The sequence below is a fragment of the Pimephales promelas genome, chromosome 15 (genome assembly GCF_988280905.1).
Source record: "Pimephales promelas chromosome 15, fPimPro1.hap1.1, whole genome shotgun sequence".
Taxonomy (NCBI): Eukaryota; Metazoa; Chordata; class Actinopteri; order Cypriniformes; family Leuciscidae; genus Pimephales; species Pimephales promelas.
In genome coordinates this window covers 34,529,586-34,546,549 of record NC_142783.1, presented here as the reverse complement: position 1 = coordinate 34,546,549, position 16,964 = coordinate 34,529,586, and the positions used below count along the sequence as shown (strand labels likewise).

At 39.3% G+C, this 16,964-nt stretch overlaps 3 protein-coding genes across 8 annotated transcripts in view; all 3 read right to left on the bottom strand.

Annotated features, from left to right (window-relative positions):
• Positions 1–1,080: 1,080 nt before the first annotated feature.
• Positions 1,081–3,317, bottom strand: LOC120473221 (uncharacterized). The gene is made up of 6 exons (XM_039662938.2): positions 2,985–3,317; positions 2,793–2,912; positions 2,394–2,512; positions 2,141–2,288; positions 1,954–2,072; positions 1,081–1,882 (listed from the first exon to the last, which is right to left on the bottom strand). The coding sequence occupies exons 1-6, from the start codon at positions 3,223–3,225 to the stop codon at positions 1,157–1,159; spliced, it is 1,473 nt and encodes a 490-aa protein (XP_039518872.2). The 5' UTR covers positions 3,226–3,317; the 3' UTR covers positions 1,081–1,156.
• A 1,683-nt stretch (positions 3,318–5,000) lies between these two features.
• Positions 5,001–7,191, bottom strand: LOC148973603 (uncharacterized). The gene is made up of 6 exons (XM_039662937.2): positions 6,867–7,191; positions 6,675–6,794; positions 6,187–6,305; positions 5,934–6,081; positions 5,747–5,865; positions 5,001–5,675 (listed from the first exon to the last, which is right to left on the bottom strand). The coding sequence occupies exons 1-6, from the start codon at positions 7,105–7,107 to the stop codon at positions 5,073–5,075; spliced, it is 1,350 nt and encodes a 449-aa protein (XP_039518871.2). The 5' UTR covers positions 7,108–7,191; the 3' UTR covers positions 5,001–5,072.
• Positions 7,192–8,723: 1,532 nt separating this feature from the next.
• Positions 8,724–16,964, bottom strand: part of LOC120473265 (pleckstrin homology domain-containing family G member 3) — a 55,126-nt gene continuing 46,885 nt past the window's right edge. For 4 of the 6 annotated variants that reach the window (XM_039662998.2, XM_039662999.2, XM_089120598.1 and 1 more), the window contains 5 exons: positions 15,927–15,937; positions 14,321–14,677; positions 12,636–12,743; positions 11,066–12,386; positions 8,724–10,390 (listed from right to left, as the gene is read on the bottom strand). In XM_039662998.2, the coding sequence (XP_039518932.2) occupies positions 9,639–10,390; positions 11,066–12,386; positions 12,636–12,743; positions 14,321–14,677; positions 15,927–15,937 (2,549 nt within the window). In that variant the 3' untranslated portion in view covers positions 8,724–9,638. The other 2 variants (XM_039663001.2, XM_089120600.1) reach the window with 2 other exon arrangements.

Sequence of the window (16,964 nt, the reverse complement as noted above, 5' to 3'; positions counted from 1 at the left end):
AGTGCGACCTATGGCTGGCTATGGTGATCACGATTTTGTCAGGTGTAAACCCTTTTCGTCAGTTTGCATTTGCAAATACAGCTGCTCTATTATGCAGAGGAGCTGCTTGATGTTTTTGGGATTGTGATTGGCTAACGTGATGGACCGTCGTTTAATTTTTACATAAGTTAAAGGACAACTCCGGCGCAAAATGAACCTTTGGTCTAATTACACATTGTTACCTACCTAGTCAACCGTTTTCTGAGATTTGTTTTCATGATTGCCGAATGTAAACAGTTTTATCTCTAAAAACAGTTTAGCCTATAACGCTAGTATATAGGGCATAGAGTAATGACAAATAAAAATCGCTTGTTATTACCACTATCAAGGCTCAAAATAGCCCCAGAGTAGGCTAACACGGTAGCATAATAAGGGTCCCTACATTCAAACCGAAGCATTGAGAACTTTGTCAGTGTCCATACAGTTTAATAAGAAGATATTTTATACACAGTCAACTTCACGAATACAGGAAGAAGCCATCTTTGAAAAATAGTCTCTACCAGTCGATCTACGAACGCTGATCCGTGTGCGCTGGTGAGATGTGAAAGGTGATAAGGTGAGCGCGAAAAGTAGTGTACATGTACATATTGAAGAGAAGAAGGTCAAGCACACATTCTTCCTCATCTCATTATCCAATTACTCACACTAGCCCTCTCCCAGTTACTTGTCTATGCTATGAGTTTTTTGGCTTCCACATGAAACCACCAATTCAAAGAGTCCCTTTCTTTGCATGACCGAGTAATGGAAAGACCTCAACACCCATTACTCCGTCTATTTTAGTGATCAACTACATATTCCTTTTGTTTCAATATTTGGAAAGTGTTTCAGTAATTGAGCTGCGGTCACATGAGAAAAGGCTTGTACTACGTTTAAGACTTGGAACATTAGGTCTTCTTTTCGGTCATGCTGCATTCAAGCATTTGTAAATAAAAGCAGAAAGATCCATGAGTTTATTTTTTATAGGGCAAGCTTGTATGAAGACTAAGCTTTTTAGATTAAAACGGAGCCATAACCAGTTCAAGGGAGGAAAAAGAAAAGCAATTAGTGTCTTATGAAGTTTTATTTGGCTTTTGAACAAAAAGAATAAAGTTAGTCTCTTCCAGTATCAATTGCCACTTCAATCAAAGATCATAGATTGTGACCCAACAGGAGAAGACGCAGGATTGGGGCTGTGAGGAGGAAAGACTTGATCCTGAGGATACTTGGGCATAAATGGGTATTGAACGTGATGATGTACAAAAGGTTTAGGGCCATAAAACTTTGGGTACCGTGGTGGATAACCTATGAACTGGTCAAACTGGGCAGCAGGGGGTGGGGTAGGTGGGGTTGCTGCTTTAACTGGGTTCTTGAAGTGGTGCATGTGGTGACGAAACATCGGGTACTTGGACTGTTGACGCTGTGGTACCATGAACTGGTCTAACGGGGCAGCAGGGGGCGGGGTAGGTGGGGTTGTTGCTTTAACTGGGTCCTTGAAGTGGTGCATGTGTGGATGAAACATCGGGTACTTGGACTGTTGACGCTGTGGTACTGCTGGGAAACCTCCAGAATTAGAGTGATATGGATCCAACATTGGCCGGGGATACATTTGAGGGAACATTTGTTGGTTGGGGTCTTGAAGAGGACTAGGGGTTGTAGGTGGCAAAGTGGGAGGTATAGGTCGTACACCAGGGCGACCATGAAAATTATGCCCCGCATATCCATGAAATGGGTAAAACATTTGTTGACTGCCAAATGGGTCCAGAAGCGGACCATCGGTTATTGGGGCCAGCATTGGTTTTGTCCAAGGACAAGAAAGAGTCACTTGCCGGTCACCGTACATCAAATGGAGCTGCATGTCAGCATCCTAAGGAAGACATTAACCATCAACTAGCATACATGAAGATGAATCAAACAAGTTGACTTGGTTATTAATACCTTAATATCCCAACAGCGTCCTATAAATGGTGCAGTGACAACCAGTGAACCATCAACAGACTCCAACATGAAGGAGCATCTGGAATATGCTTGAAGCAGAGGCTGCCATGATCCATCAACTAAGAGGAAAGAGGAGACCATAAATAAAGCTAAATCACCTCTTAAATTAAAGAATTAGGGGACTCGCCTTTAACTTTAACATCATCTGGTCTGACGCTAAGTGAGATCATCATGCCAGAAGGGGAGCAGGACACTGTAGGGAGGGGAAGACTCACAGGACAAGACATTTGCATTGGAGCCCCCATTATAAAGAGTGGCAGAATATAACGTCCACCCTGTTAGGAGAATTAGGAAGAAACGAGAACCATTCATTCCAGGGCCCACTTTTCACTTGGTTGGAGCAGAGCAACAGTGCACACATCTTTAGTATGCACACTAACCTGTTTTCTGACATGACAGCCCTGGTATGGAGCACCAAGAGAAACATCTCTGCGCGCCCGCTTCAGTGAGAAACCACAGCTGGCTGGCATCTCAGACAGAGGCACTGGTGACTCAATTCCTGATTAACAAATGCATGCATTAAAAAACAAACAAATCCAAAACAACTTACCTCGATCAAAGAAAATATGGCAACTTTGCACATCGGAATGTTTGAACCCCCAGATCTCACTTTGAAGCAAGTTAACCACATACATAGTCATTGGCATTAATGCCACAGCTTAATGGTTAAATTATTTTATCACAGAGAAATTAAACATGCAATATGTTAGGTTATTGGTGCATGTAACATGAAACCATGAAGGGAATGTGTGGTGGCCCACAAATCCAAAGCAACTTACCTCGATCAACCAGAAAGTGTGGTGTCCTTGATCCTGGAATGCGCAAGGTCATTGAATCGTTTCCACAGTGCACAGAAGGACCCAGACGTCGCAGCTTAGCTTTAGCAAGGCGGAACCGCTCTTAAAAATAAAGTTAATTTGTAATTCCCATTTAAAAAGCAGGTCCAACTTTAAATTATGATCTCAAATTACCTTCTTCATTTGACCGGTATTCATGAGACTGTTCTGCTGACCTAAGCCCAGATATTTCCATTTCTTCTTCAGATACCACACCTTGAGCACCAATTAAAAGTTTGCCCAAACGGACTGTGTTTTCAGAGACCTCTCCATAAGGAGCACCCATTTCAAAAAAGGACTCAGGACCGGCCCTTAAAGAAGAACTCAACATGGTCACAGACATTATGAAAAGTAAGATGCCCATTGTCCAAGGCATGGTGAATTTGTTATACTACTCAAGAGAGCAAGCAAAAAAAAAAAAAACAGCTACTGAAAGAATCTCGACAATAAAAGAAGAGACACTGAGTTGTTTGTACTCACTTCTTAAATCACTCGCTGATACAGGTTGACCAAACAAAACTGTTTCTCAATCAGCTTGTTGTTTTCACCTGTCCCTCATTAAGCTGAGAGTTAACACAAGGGGCCAGTTGTTCAAAACATTTAATCTGGGTCAAAATGATCCGGATTTGGAAATCCCATTTTTTCCCAGGATCAGGTAATCCGTCTTACTTTTATGGCGGTTTTTCAAAGCAACATTGGACTGGATCACCCTGATCCAGATACACAGTTTTCAAGATTACCAGTGCTCTAAATGCGACATCACAATGTGGGCTTCCACATCTATGTAAAGAACAGGTAGAAGAGCCAACATGGGGTCACTGTAAGTGTTTCTTATTTTCAGACAAAACACAAATGGGGACAAGATAATTTTTATTTTATTTTTACTTTACTATACTGAATAGCTTAATTGTTAGCCTATGTCTACTTTATCACTGTTACATCGGTTACACAAGTCAAGTGCAGAATATAAATAAAAGTATATACACTAAATGATACAAATATATTATTTGACCAATTTACTACATTTTCTTCCTGAAATCCACCTTGAAATCCTACCCCCTGTTGGGATCAGGTTAATCCTGTTTTTTTGGATCAAAGTTATCCAAATCCCACTGACATGTTTTGAACACAAACTGAAGGTTTGATCCAGATTAAAACTAGGATTGGATTCCCTGATCTAATCTGATTTCAGATTCCTTCTTTCCCTTTTGAACAACCCATTGTCAAGATTTGATCCAATCCGACAACCAAAATCCGATCAGCTTACATTTGAACAACTGGCCCAAGAGGCTGCATTGGAAAAGCACACTAGCATATACTGCAAAGTATGCTATTGAAAAGCCAGTCAAGTGATGCCAAAATTTGGTGTCTTCTTTGAGAGGATTCAATAAGGTACAATAATCATTTTATTTATTATAATGCATGATTCAGAGGTCAAACAGAAAGAGGAAGCTTTTAAAAATGTATTTTTATCCAGTACACTCATTAAATAGTTCAGATAAGCGCGTCCACCGTCTGTTTAAAAACAAATCTGCAGTCAAAAATTATATAAGAATCACATTACTTAAATAGCCATGAGATTAATATTTCAGTTAAATATGTATAAATCTATTTTTTTTTATTTGGAAATTGCGAAACTAAAAGACTGATGTCATCTGCACACCTTGCAGTGACTCTTGGGATGGCCATATCTCTCTCTCCCACTTTTCCAACGGTCCCTGCACCAGTTGTTGAACCGATTTCACCTATATTGGTTCTTATCTTGAGAATGAGTTGTTTAAAAGGAAAAGGGGATTCTGAAATCAGATTAGTTTTGATCTGGATCAAATCGTGAATTTGCGTTAACTACTTTAGTAAGACTGGGATAGCTTTTTAAGACGACATATTAAAGCCCTTTTCACAAGATGTAATATAAATCTACGATATCCCTAGAATGCGTGTGTGAAATTTCAGCTCATGTGGGAACTGTCTTAACTGCATCAATAACAATGGATGTTAGCCGAGCATTAACGTGAATGACTGATATAAAGGTAAAGCTTGTAATACAATTGTGCCCCATCCTTTATATTTACTCAAAGTAGTAAGGATGACAATCTGCATTAATAGACTCTTTCCTCTGGTCAAGGCTCGAACACAAACAGAGAAGACACATCAGGCTCTGAAGTTTTATTTGGCTTTTGAACAAAAGAATAAAGTTAGTCTCTTCCAGTATTAATTGCCACTTCAATCAAAGATCATAGATTGTGACCCAACAGGAGAAGACGCAGGATTGGGGCTGTGAGGAGGAAAGACTTGATCCTGAGGATACTTGGGCATAAATGGGTATTGAACATGAGGACGTACAAAAGGTTTAGGGCCATAAAACTTTGGGTACCGTGGTGGATAACCTATGAACTGGTCAAACTGGGCAGCAGGGGGCGGGGTAGGTGGAGTTGCTGCTTTAACTGGGTTCTTGAAGTGGTGCATGTGGTGACGAAACATCGGGTACTTGGACTGTTGACGCTGTGGTACTGCTGGGAAACCTCCAGAATTAGAGTGATATGGATCCAACATTGGCCGGGGATACATTTGAGGGAACATTTGTTGATTAGGGTCTTGAAGAGGACTAGGGGTTGTAGGTGGCAAAGTGGGAGGTATAGGTCGTACACCAGGGTGACCATGAAAATTATGCCCCGCATATCCATGAAATGGGTAAAACATTTGTTGACTGCCAAATGGGTCCAGAAGCGGACCATCGGTTATTGGGGCCAGCATTGGTTTTGACCAAGGACAAGAAAGAGTCACTTGCCGGTCACCGTACATCAAATGGAGCTGCATGTCAGCATCCTAAGGAAGACATTAACCATCAACTAGCATACATGAAGATGAATCAAACAAGTTGACTTGGTTATTAATACCTTAATATCCCAACAGCGTCCTATAAATGGTGCAGTGACAACCAGTGAACCATCAACAGACTCCAACATGAAGGAGCATCTGGAATATGCTAGAAGCAGAGGCTGCCATGATCCATCAACTAAGAGGAAAGAGGAGACCATAAATAAAGCTAAATCACCTCTTAAATTAAAGAATTAGGGGACTCGCCTTTAACTTTAACATCATCTGGTCTGACGCCAAGTGAGATCATCATGCCAGAAGGGGAGCAGGACACTGTAGGGAGGGGAGGACTCACAGGACAAGACATTTGCATTGGAGCCCCCATTATAAAGAGTGGCAGAATATAACGTCCACCCTGTTGGGAGAATTGGGAAGAAACGAGAACCATTCATTCCAGGGCCCACTTTTCACTTGGTTGGAGCAGAGCAACAGTGCACACATCTTTAGTATGCACACTAACCTGTTTTCTGACATGACAGCCATGGTATGGAGCACCAAGAGAAACATCTCTGCGCGCCCGCTTTAATGAGAAACCACAGCTGGCTGGCATCTCAGACAGAGGCACTGGTGACTCAATTCCTGATTAACAAATGCATGCATTAAAAAAACAAAACAAAAAAAAAAACCACAAATCCAAAACAACTTACCTTGATCAACCAGAAAATATGGCAACTTTGCACATCGGAATGTTTGAACCCCCAGATCTTAAGTTCTCAGACTTATTCAATTACATTTTAAATACCGTAACCCAGTCATACAATATAAACAAATCTCAGGAATAAAATTTTTTTTGCCATATGCAACTCGTGCATTTTATTCTTCTACAACCTCATGCAGATTCATTGGCATTAATGCCATAGCTTAATCACAGAGAGAAATTTAACATGCAATATGGTGCATGTAACATGAAGGGAATGTGTGGTGGCCCACAAATCCAAAGCAACTTACCTCGATCAACCAGAAAGTGTGGTGTCCTTGATCCTGGAATGCGCAAGGTCATTGAATCGTTTCCACAGTGCACAGAAGGACCCAGACGTCGCAGCTTAGCTTTAGCAAGGCGGAACCGCTCTTAAGAATAAAGTTCATTTGTAATTCCCATTTAAAAAGCAGGTCCAACTTTAAATTATGATCTCAAATTACCTTCTTCATTTGACCGGTATTCATGAGACTGTTCTGCTGACCTAAGCCCAGATATTTCCATTTCTTCTTCAGATACTACACCTTGAGCACCAATTAAAAGTTTGCCCAAACGGACTGTGTTTTCAGAGACCGCTCCATAAGGAGCACCCATATCAAAAAAGGACTCAGGACCGGCGCTTAAAGAAGAACTCAACATGGTCACAGACATTATGAAAAGTAAGATGCCAATTGTCCAAGGCATGGTAAGTTTGTCGTTCTACTCAAGAGAGCAAGCAAAAAAAACAGCTACTGAAAGAATATCGACAATAAAAGAAGAGACACTGAGTTATTTGTACTCACTTTTTGAATCACTCGCTGAGACAGGCGTACCAATCAAAACTGTGTCTCAATCAGCTTGTTGTTTTCAGCTGTGCCTCATTAAGCTGAGAGTTAACACAAGGGGCTGCATTGGAAAAGCACACTAGCATATACTGCAGAGTATGTATGCTATTGAAAACCCAGTCAAGTGATGATTAAATTCAGAACATTTGGTGTCTTTGTTAAAGGACTTGCTTTATTTATTATAATGCATGATTCAGTGGTTAAACAGAAAAAGGGAGCTTTTAAAAACGTATTTTTATCCATTACACTCTTTAAATATAGCCTACTATAAGTGTGTCCATTGTCTATTTAAAAACATAAATCTGCAGTCAAAAATAATATAAGAATCGCATTACTTAAATAGCTAAGAGATTAATATTTCCATTAAATATGTATAAATCTACCATTTTGCATTTGGAAATTGCAAAACTAAAAGATTGATGTCATCTGCACACCTTGCAGTGACTCTTGGGATGGCCATATTTCTCTCCCACACTTTTCTAACGGTCCCTGCACCAGTTGTTGAACCGATTTCACCTATAGAATTGATTCTTATCTTTAATTTTTTTTTTTTTTTTTAATCGGATCAGTATTGGTTTTGATCTGGACTGAATTAACTATTTTAGTAAGATTGGGATAGCTTTTTAAGACGACATATTAAGGCCCTTTTCACAAGATGTAATATAAATCTACGATAGCCTACGTTATTGAACGGTTTCAATAACAGTGTTAGCCGAGCATTAACCTGAATGACTGATATAATGGTAAAGCTTCTAATACAAATCGTCCCCCATCCTTTATCTTTACTTAAAGTAGTAAGGATGACAATCTGAATTAATATATCCAGTTTTAGGTAATAGTGGCCCACAACTGCTTAGCAGAGGCAAGTTATTTCAGTACGCGATTTAGCCAATTAGCTCAATAGTATTTCGCCTAACTTTACTACTAACATACAGAGACCTCTTATAAAACACAAAACTATGTATTTTGAACACCCTGTAGAAAATGTATACATCAATAAAATACAGGTTTTGATTTTGAGGAGCAAGTTAATCCAAATAAGTCCCAGCTTTAATGAATAGCATTCTTTATAAATCCTCAGAGATTTACGAATGTCCTGCTCCTTCCTTGGAAGTTATTTATCGTACACGCTATATTCCACCTTAAATAAAGCGTAAAATAATTAAAATGCCATACACCCTTAAAGGTGGGATATGTGATTTTCTTTTTTGACCATTTTTTCCCCAAAATCACTCGAAATCCTATTTCTAACCCACTTACAGCCACTGGGATTGCAGATGCATGATTGTGCGTCCATGTTCTTCGATGGGTGGAGGAAGGGGCAGCGTTGGATGAAAAAAGGTAGGACATTTTGAGTTGTGTATTTTCAAAATCTTTTTACAAATAATAATACCCTACCTTTAAGTCAAGCAGAATCATTTTAATACACAAAAACATTGCTTAAAAGTATAATAAAGAATGAAGGGAATAATGATCATAATATGGAAAGCTTCTTTTAATGTAGTACAACAGAAAAATTTAATACGAACTGAACATCTTTTTTATTACAAAAAAGTCAAAGGCATTGTGCATACTATGTACACCAATTCAAATAAATAAAAGAAGGAAAAAATACAAAATAACAGTGAGTGATATGAACCCCACCAATGAGCAGAAAAAAATACAACCAAAACCAGCTAGCTTATAATAACTCCCATTAAACAAAAATATGTATCCAAATACAGTGAGAAAGACACATTCTGTGACTGTGCATTAATGTTACTCAAATGACTTATCCATTTGTTTTGATAATGACATCAACCTTTATCATTCATCTGGCTTGATCTGATTATAATATCCAGTTTTCTCCTCATTAGTGGGGAATGACTTCTTTATGAGATTACCCTCTTTCCCCTGGTCAGTGCTCGAACACAAACAGCGAAGAGACATCAGGCAGTGCACATCGAGAACACATTGCATTTAATATGGCAGTGCTTTTACTTTTCTGATAACATGACAAATTTGTGTGCCTTTGTAACAGTGTGCACTGAGCTATTCTATATTGTTCCTTATTGTTTTTATTTCAAAATGACCAAAGGAAAAAATGCACATCAAACCATTTTTCTAAACGTTACAAAAAGATAACAGCTCATTTAACAAATCTCAGTGAAACACACAAAATAATGCAGAAAAATTTACATTTACAAATGCACATTTTATAAATATGTTCTCCGAAGTCCCAAGGCATCCCTTTTCCAGTTGGTTTGGACAATATTTGCTGACCGTTCATAACTGGAGGTTAAGAATGTGCTACGCCTCTCAAACCAGTGGCCAAATGACATACTTATTGAAGAAAAGAATATTAGCTTTAAGGTTCTGAGTGTTTGGAGTAAAAGTATTGCTTCATAAGACTCACGTATAAGAACTCAGGTTCTGAAATTTCTCACGCAGGTTTTTAACCAAACTATCCTGACTGTTCTCCGCTTTTTCAAACGAGCATGGCGGGTGACCTCCATCGATCCATGCACTTAAGTTTTGCTCTTTACTGTTCGACAGTGCAAGTTCAGATTGTGAAACAGCATCCCATTTTAGTTGATTCTCATTACTATCCTGACCTCTTGATGCCCTTTCGACAACAAGGGTGTCTTGGTCTAGACCAGGGTCAAAAAAGTCGTCCGGTTGCTGAAGTGCAAGTGATGTCCCCACATCAAAATCTAAAGTTTGAACTCTACACAGCGAAGGCAAACCTTCAGCTTCAAGGGTCTTGCTTGAACATGTAGAATCTGTGGATGTACTTCTCTGCACTGTGACACTGTATGAAGGGGATGAACAAGACAAGGAACGTGATGCTCCGGACTTCTCCGATGTCTCTCCGTCATCCAGAATTCTCTCTGGAAAAGAGTCACTGCGACCCACTGTGATCGGACGAGAGAAAGCAGATACGTCCTCCCGGCTATTATATTTGGAGCGTAACTCCTTGACATCTGGCCAGTGAAAGCTCTCTGTTTGCACTGGACTTTGTGGTCTCTGGGCATTTAATCTGCAAAAGTATGGCAATTGAGGACTTCCAGGAGAACCGAGGCTGGAAGGTGGACTAGTAGTCTTAGAGTCCGGGATAACGTCCAGCTCATTCAAGGTCAGCGACAGTGTCCGGTCAGGCATGCCTATGCACAAAAGAGCAGTGGTTAAAAGTCTGCTTTAACAAATAAGGGTGCTTACACAGAGAGTTTACTGCAAATCCATTGATTTCTAAAGGGAACGGTGCGTCGCAAGGATGTGGAGGAACTAGACAAGGGTTTGATCAGTCATGCAATCCAAACTCTGATTTAGGAATCCATTGACCAATGAGGATTTCAGATAGGAAAGTGCGCTTGTGCTTTCGGAAATCCAATTCACTGGGTGCTTCTCATTTCTAATTTGTGCATCCTCGTTTTCTTTCCTCACGTCTTAGCGCCACCCCCTTAGGATTCGAGGGAAGCATCCTCACTCATGACTCCTCGTGCAATTAGAGAATTGAGAAGTCCTTCAAGATGGCTGAGCTCGATCGGTTTTCCGGGTCACGGGCTGGAGGACGGAAGAACGAGGAAACGAGGAAGCATCAATTTTGAGTATTGAGAAGCACCCACTTGACAACCTCAAACTGGATCTTACACATTCAGAGCCATCTCTATATTGTAATCGTCTCAAGCCTTTAAGCAATGGTCTGGATTGGTAACCAATAAGTTGTAAACAATTATGACTAAGCGATCACCACCAGGCAAGAAAGTTAACCGCAATTTAGGGGGATTGTCCATCAAGTAAATGGATTAGTCAAATGTCTACTCAAACACTACACCCACCTTTCTCCTTTCCCGGAGGCGTCTCCTCCATGACCGAAGACAGATTCTTGGGTATGACATTGATCTCTGACATCTTGGGTCTCTGCCGTACTACTGGTCTGCTGTTTTTGATCCGCTGACTGTATTGCCTGGCCAACTGGAACACTTTGTTTTTCATCTTCTCCATATCTTGAAGGACAAGGTCATCCTCATTGGCGGACCTTAAAGAGATGACCCTTGGTAGAGGAGGCTGGTTGACCTTGTGATTTGGATGGCCCCGAAACTCTTGCATCTTGTCCTTTTCTAAGATGTTGTTGATTGGGGATGAGGTTGAGCTTTCATCGGACTCTTCCAATATTAGCAGAGGTTCCCCAAGTCCACTATCAGAGCTCACCTTACTAGTTTCAGCTTTTGTTTTTCGTACAGGTGTAGTTATTTGTGAATTCTCTGAGTCCTGATGCTCTTCAGAAATCTCCACTTCCATGTCTTGCCACACCTTGACCATGTCAGATGCGGGCTGGAATTGCTGAGGTCCAAGCACGGACTCTTTGCCATTTGCAGAAACCACAAAGTCCTTTGCTTTCTTTTCATCGTCCAAGCCTGGTAGGTTAAACACCGACCATAAAGTTGGCCTTGTTACAGAAGACCCCCTCCTGTGTAATACCACATCTTCGTCTGCAAGGTCATTGAGTTGTTGACTCAGATTGCGGACAAGGCCGGCAGGGATGTATGAAAGGCTCTCTCTGCGTTTAACGCCAAAGCTGGCGTCCTGATTCTCAGCATGTTGTTCGTAGTAGTGTCTAATCTTATGTATAAGCAATCTGTCCTTTTTGGAAAGGGTGTCTTGTTTCATTTGAGGTCTTTGGTCTGGATCAGTCTCTGGAGTGGACTGTCTAAATTCTTGGGATTTGTCTTTGAGATTTCTGTTGGGATTTCGGTTTCTTCCATCTTCCAAAGAGTCGAGATCAAACGACCCTTCGACTCCAAGACTACTACTTTGAGAGAGGCTGCTGGTGCACCGCTCTGGGAAATCACTTGCCTTGTCCAGCATGGATGAAGACAAGAGTCCACCAGGCATTTTAACATCAACCACCATATTCTCCACATCTTCCGAGAGGGTACTTCTGCATGGAGTCGTTCCTTCCTCCGTGGATGAGAAATCCACACTATCCGTCTTTATATCCTCTCCAATATCTCGTCCTCCATTATTGAAGTCTACTATCTCTGGATCAGTGTGGCATCGTGCCATTAACGTCCCACACATTTCAGGATAATTATCTGATTGGTCCATCCTCATCTCCTCTGACTCTGTGTTCGGTGAACTGTGTTCCCCAGTTGTGTCCTAGAAAGTGGACAGAAAGAGGACAGTTAATGCTATGAAGAAGATAAGAAAAGAGGATATGAAGAAAACTTAATTCAATTCTCAACATTTCACATATGGCTAAGTGACAACACATGCAATTTATCTAGCTATGAAAGACAGCGGTAATTTGTATTTCCAACAAATCCTTTTGTAAACCCTTTCCTCCCATTGTTTATGATTAGCCAATTATCAAAAATGGGGTATGACGTTCATGATACATGATGTTACCTGTCCAAAGAGAGTCAAAGATTCATTCATGTCATCAGGCTTTTCTTCACGAGGTGTCTGACTGCTCTTGTTTATTATTGGCCAGTTCTCCCAACAACCTTCTCTGTCCTGCAAGTACACAGTACAGCAATTTAACGGATAAAAAAAGCGCCACTGAACGACATCGTTCACATTTGTCAGATGTCATTTATTCTGGGTGTACATTTCAACCTTTTGTAAACATTTGCAATTCATTTAAAAGCGTCAGTGTTTTTTCACAGACAACTGACCTTCTGAAATTGCTTTTGTGCGCCATCAAACAAAGCACAATAAAACAGGAACCTTTGTTTAATTTAATTACGGAAGGCAAGCCATCCCTAAAATTTGAGAGTTAAATTACCCTTTGAAGTCGAACTTCAATCGAAACAATCTCATTGCAAAAAGCACTTCGAGACACCCGACGTCCCGTATCATTATGCATTGGATCTTAATAACCGCAACATGCTGTAACTGTCCCATCATATGTAAACGATGCATGCTACATCAATATTTTTCGACACATCTACCATGAAATAAAACATTGATTCTTGAGACATGGGTCAAAACTACGGAGGCGTATTGCAATCACTTGAAGAAAAAAAATGTACTCTGTTTTTCTGAATTAATGAGTTCATTTTTCATGAGAAAAAATTTTTTTTGCTCTGTTTTTCTGAATTAACGAGTTCATTTTTCATGAGAATTTTTTTTTGCTCTGTTTTTCTGAATTAATGAGTTAATTTATCATGAGAAAAATTTTTTTTGCTCTGTTTTTCTGAATTAATTAGTTAATTTTTAGTGAGAAAAAAAGTTTTTGCTCTGTTTTTTCTGAATTATCTTGTTAATTCAGAAAAACAGAGCAAAAAAAAAAATTCCATGAAAAATTAACTCGTTATTTCAGAAAAACAGAGCAAAAAAAAAAAAATCCATGAAAAATTAACTCATTAATTCAGAAAAACAGAGCAAAATATTTTTTTCCCATGAAAAATTAACTCATTAATTCAGAAAAACAGAGCAAAAAAAAAAAAAAATCCATTAAAAATTAACTTGTTAATTCAGAAAAACAGAGCAAAAACTTTTTTTCTCATGAAAAATTAACTCATTAATTCAGAAAAACAGAGCAAAAACTTTGTTTTTCTGAATTAACAAGTTAATTTTTCATGAGAAAAAAGTTTTTGCTCTGTTTTTCTGAATTAATGAGTTAATTTTTCATGAGAAAAAAAGTTTTTGCTCTGTTTTTCTGAAATAACAAGTTAATTTTTCATGGAATTTTTTTTTTTGCTCTGTTTTTCTGAATTAACAAGATAATTCAGAAAAACAGAGTGGATTTTTTTTTTCTTCAAGTGAATGCAATACGCCTCCGTACAAAACAATATCACCTGCCAGTAGTTTTAAAAATTTTCTTCAGTCATACAGCCCGTACTTTTCAGAAGTCTCATAAGGTCAATGGTAAATGTTTAGAAAAATCACGTTTTTAAGACGGCATTCAATTTGCAGGCCAAGAGCCTTAAACAAGACACATGCTTATGGATGATTAGTGGCCATATGCATGCAACAGAACTGAGGGTGCACAAGCAGAAATCAGAGTCAGCGTGCAGCAGATGGGAATGTGATGGATAGCGTGGTGGTGTCACAGAGAATAGAAAGCAATAGGTGACAGAGAGCCTCACCGTTGTGATCTGATCAAAAAGCAAAGCCTTGGCCCTATACCGCCAGCAGGAGATGGCGGCCAACACTGAACTGGCAAAGTCGGCTACCTGCTCAACCCCCATCAGATCTTCTCCGTTATCTCCTCCTATCCGGTCCTCTGCGGTAGTCCTTGCTTTCTCTTCCTCCTCCTCGAGACGAAGTCTCCTCTCCTTGACGTCATACAGCGAGCTTGTGCTGGATTCAAGATCTCGTCCGCTCTGAAGCATTCCAGGTACTGCAGTCTTCAGGTCTGGGGTTGAACGTGCCGTGACGTTGGTGCTGGGCAGTATGGACAGACGGTCTGTATCCACTAATAGAGTACCTTCGCTGTCTGCATGCTGGGCATCACAATAAAAAGTGAATTTTACTACTGCAATAAAGTATGAATTGTTTGAAATAAATGCATGACGTATTGTTTCCCATTAATGTGATTTTAGCGTGAACACACTACTGGTCTAAAGTACAGAATAATTAAGATATACAGTGGTATGAATAAGTTGACACCTAGAGATTGGCATGGGGTACTTTCCATAAGATCATCTTTCAATCAAACCAGCTATTAGGCTAACTGAAGTAAAACCATGCCAATCTCTAGGTGTGGTGGAAGGTGTGTGATGATGATGTGGGGATATTTTAATCCCAAAGGCCAAGGGAACTTTATCAGGATGCATATTATCCTGGATCCATGAAATAACTGGCTTTTAAAAATAAAAATCTGCCTGACTCTATGGGAATTTAACATAGGGGTGTCCTGACTTATGCACCCTGTATTTTAAGGAAAAACATTTATTTATTTATGATACATTATTCATTCACAAAGAAAATTGGTGTCCTTAAAGGTTGGAGTTTTCCTCATTTTTCTAATTAAGGCATTAAGATCAATATCCAAAAGATGATTTTTTATTCCTCTTTTTAGGCAACTTTAGCATGGGTGTCCAAACTTATTCATACCACTGTATAAATGTTTTGAAAGAAGGCTGGCAGTAAAAATTGTGAAATATTATTATAATTTAAAATAATGGTTTTCAATATGAATATTTAGTGAAGTGTAATTTATTCCTTTGATCAAAGTTATATTTTCAGCATCATTAAAGTGCCACATGATCCTTCAGAAATCACTCTAATATGATTTTATTTTGTGCCGTTTCATATTTCTTTGGATAGCTCCGTTAAACGCAATTAAGAATGAATATTTTATTTTTATTCATTAAGGATGCATTAAATTGCTCAAAATGAAAAGACATTTACAATGTCACAAAATATTCAATTTCTAATAAATTCAGTTTTTTTTAGAACTCAGAATCCTGAAACAAAATGCATCACGCTTTACACAAATAAATCAGTTTTCAACACTGATAATAATCAGAAATGTTTAGAATATTAGAATGATTTCTGAAGGATCATGTAATTAATATTAAAAATACAAGTTTTTACTGTATTTTTGATCAAATAAATGCAGCCTTGGTGAGCAGAAAACATTAAAATACCTGAATTTATTGCACAATCATTTAGTCAGTGCATTATGAAACCTCACACACCAGTGGATCAGGCGTATATGTACTTGGAGAGCAAACATGCAAACCTCACCTTAAGCCTGCCTGAGCGACGTCCATGAAAGATGATGCAAAGATGAAAGATAAATAAAATATTATTAAAATAGCAATCAAGCATCAGATTACCCATCTATTGTTTGCAAAGCGTCCTGATATAAAGTGATTTTGGGAACACTTTGCAATAAGGCTTGTAAGGAACTGCATGTATACAGCATTTATTCATCTTGTTAATTGTTAATTTCAACATTTACTAATACTTTATTAAAATCTTGTTAACATGAGTTAACGCACATGAACGTTAACAAATACAGAAACAAATGTATTGCTCATGGTTAGTTAATACATTAACCAATGAAGCTTGCTGTAAAGTGTATAGCCAATTCTATGCAAAGATAATGAAGTCAGCTGCAAACTTAGACACTCCCCACTGATTTCCAAGACAGGAACAGGAAAAGCTGAAGATGGAAGGTGTGAGAGAGCGTGTGTGTGTGACGAGTACGAACTGCTTGGCTTTCCTGCAAATTATAATGATGGCGAGCCAGAAAAAGGTTTGTGGACTGAAAGGAACTGGCGCATGACAAAGCCTCGGGCTGATGGGCTTCATAATTAACATCATTATGTGTGCGGGTGGAGGACCGGGGATGTGGCCTTTGATCCGACGCAGGAGGACGGCTCGAGTCTCGTGTGTCTTTGATGCTAAAGCGGGCAGAGGGACCTCGGCGCATACGGGACACGTGTCTCCCACATGAGCGGAAACAAACGCCACGCACCTGCCGTGAGTCCCACATGACTGGGATATGATTAGAAACTTTCTTTGTTTACCAACCGTACACTGCATCTCTGATCTTTTGTGTAGCAGCGCTTCTTTAATCAGTCAGCCATTTAAAAAAACAGCATGCATTGTGGGAGATCTTATTTTAGTTGCATATACTTTGTTTTCATCAGTGCGTATATTTGCTAATACAGCTAGATGAAAACATTCAATCATTTTATCCCTCAAAACTCATCTCTGATACCCAAAATTACACATAAAAAAAATCATCATGCCATAAAATATCTTGAATGTAACTCG

Coding starts and splice junctions, on each gene's coding strand:
- LOC120473221 (XM_039662938.2), bottom strand. CDS start 3,225: ATGCCTTGGACAATGGGCATCTTACTTTTCATAATGTCTGTGACCATG. Junction 2,513..2,792: donor ACACTTTCTGGTTGATCGAG/GTAAGTTGCTTT, acceptor TTTGTTAATCAG/GAATTGAGTCACCAGTGCCT. Junction 2,073..2,140: donor AGATGATGTTAAAGTTAAAG/GCGAGTCCCCTA, acceptor CTTTCCTCTTAG/TTGATGGATCATGGCAGCCT.
- LOC148973603 (XM_039662937.2), bottom strand. CDS start 7,107: ATGCCTTGGACAATTGGCATCTTACTTTTCATAATGTCTGTGACCATG. Junction 6,306..6,674: donor ACACTTTCTGGTTGATCGAG/GTAAGTTGCTTT, acceptor TTTGTTAATCAG/GAATTGAGTCACCAGTGCCT. Junction 6,082..6,186: donor GCTGTCATGTCAGAAAACAG/GTTAGTGTGCAT, acceptor TTCTCCCAACAG/GGTGGACGTTATATTCTGCC.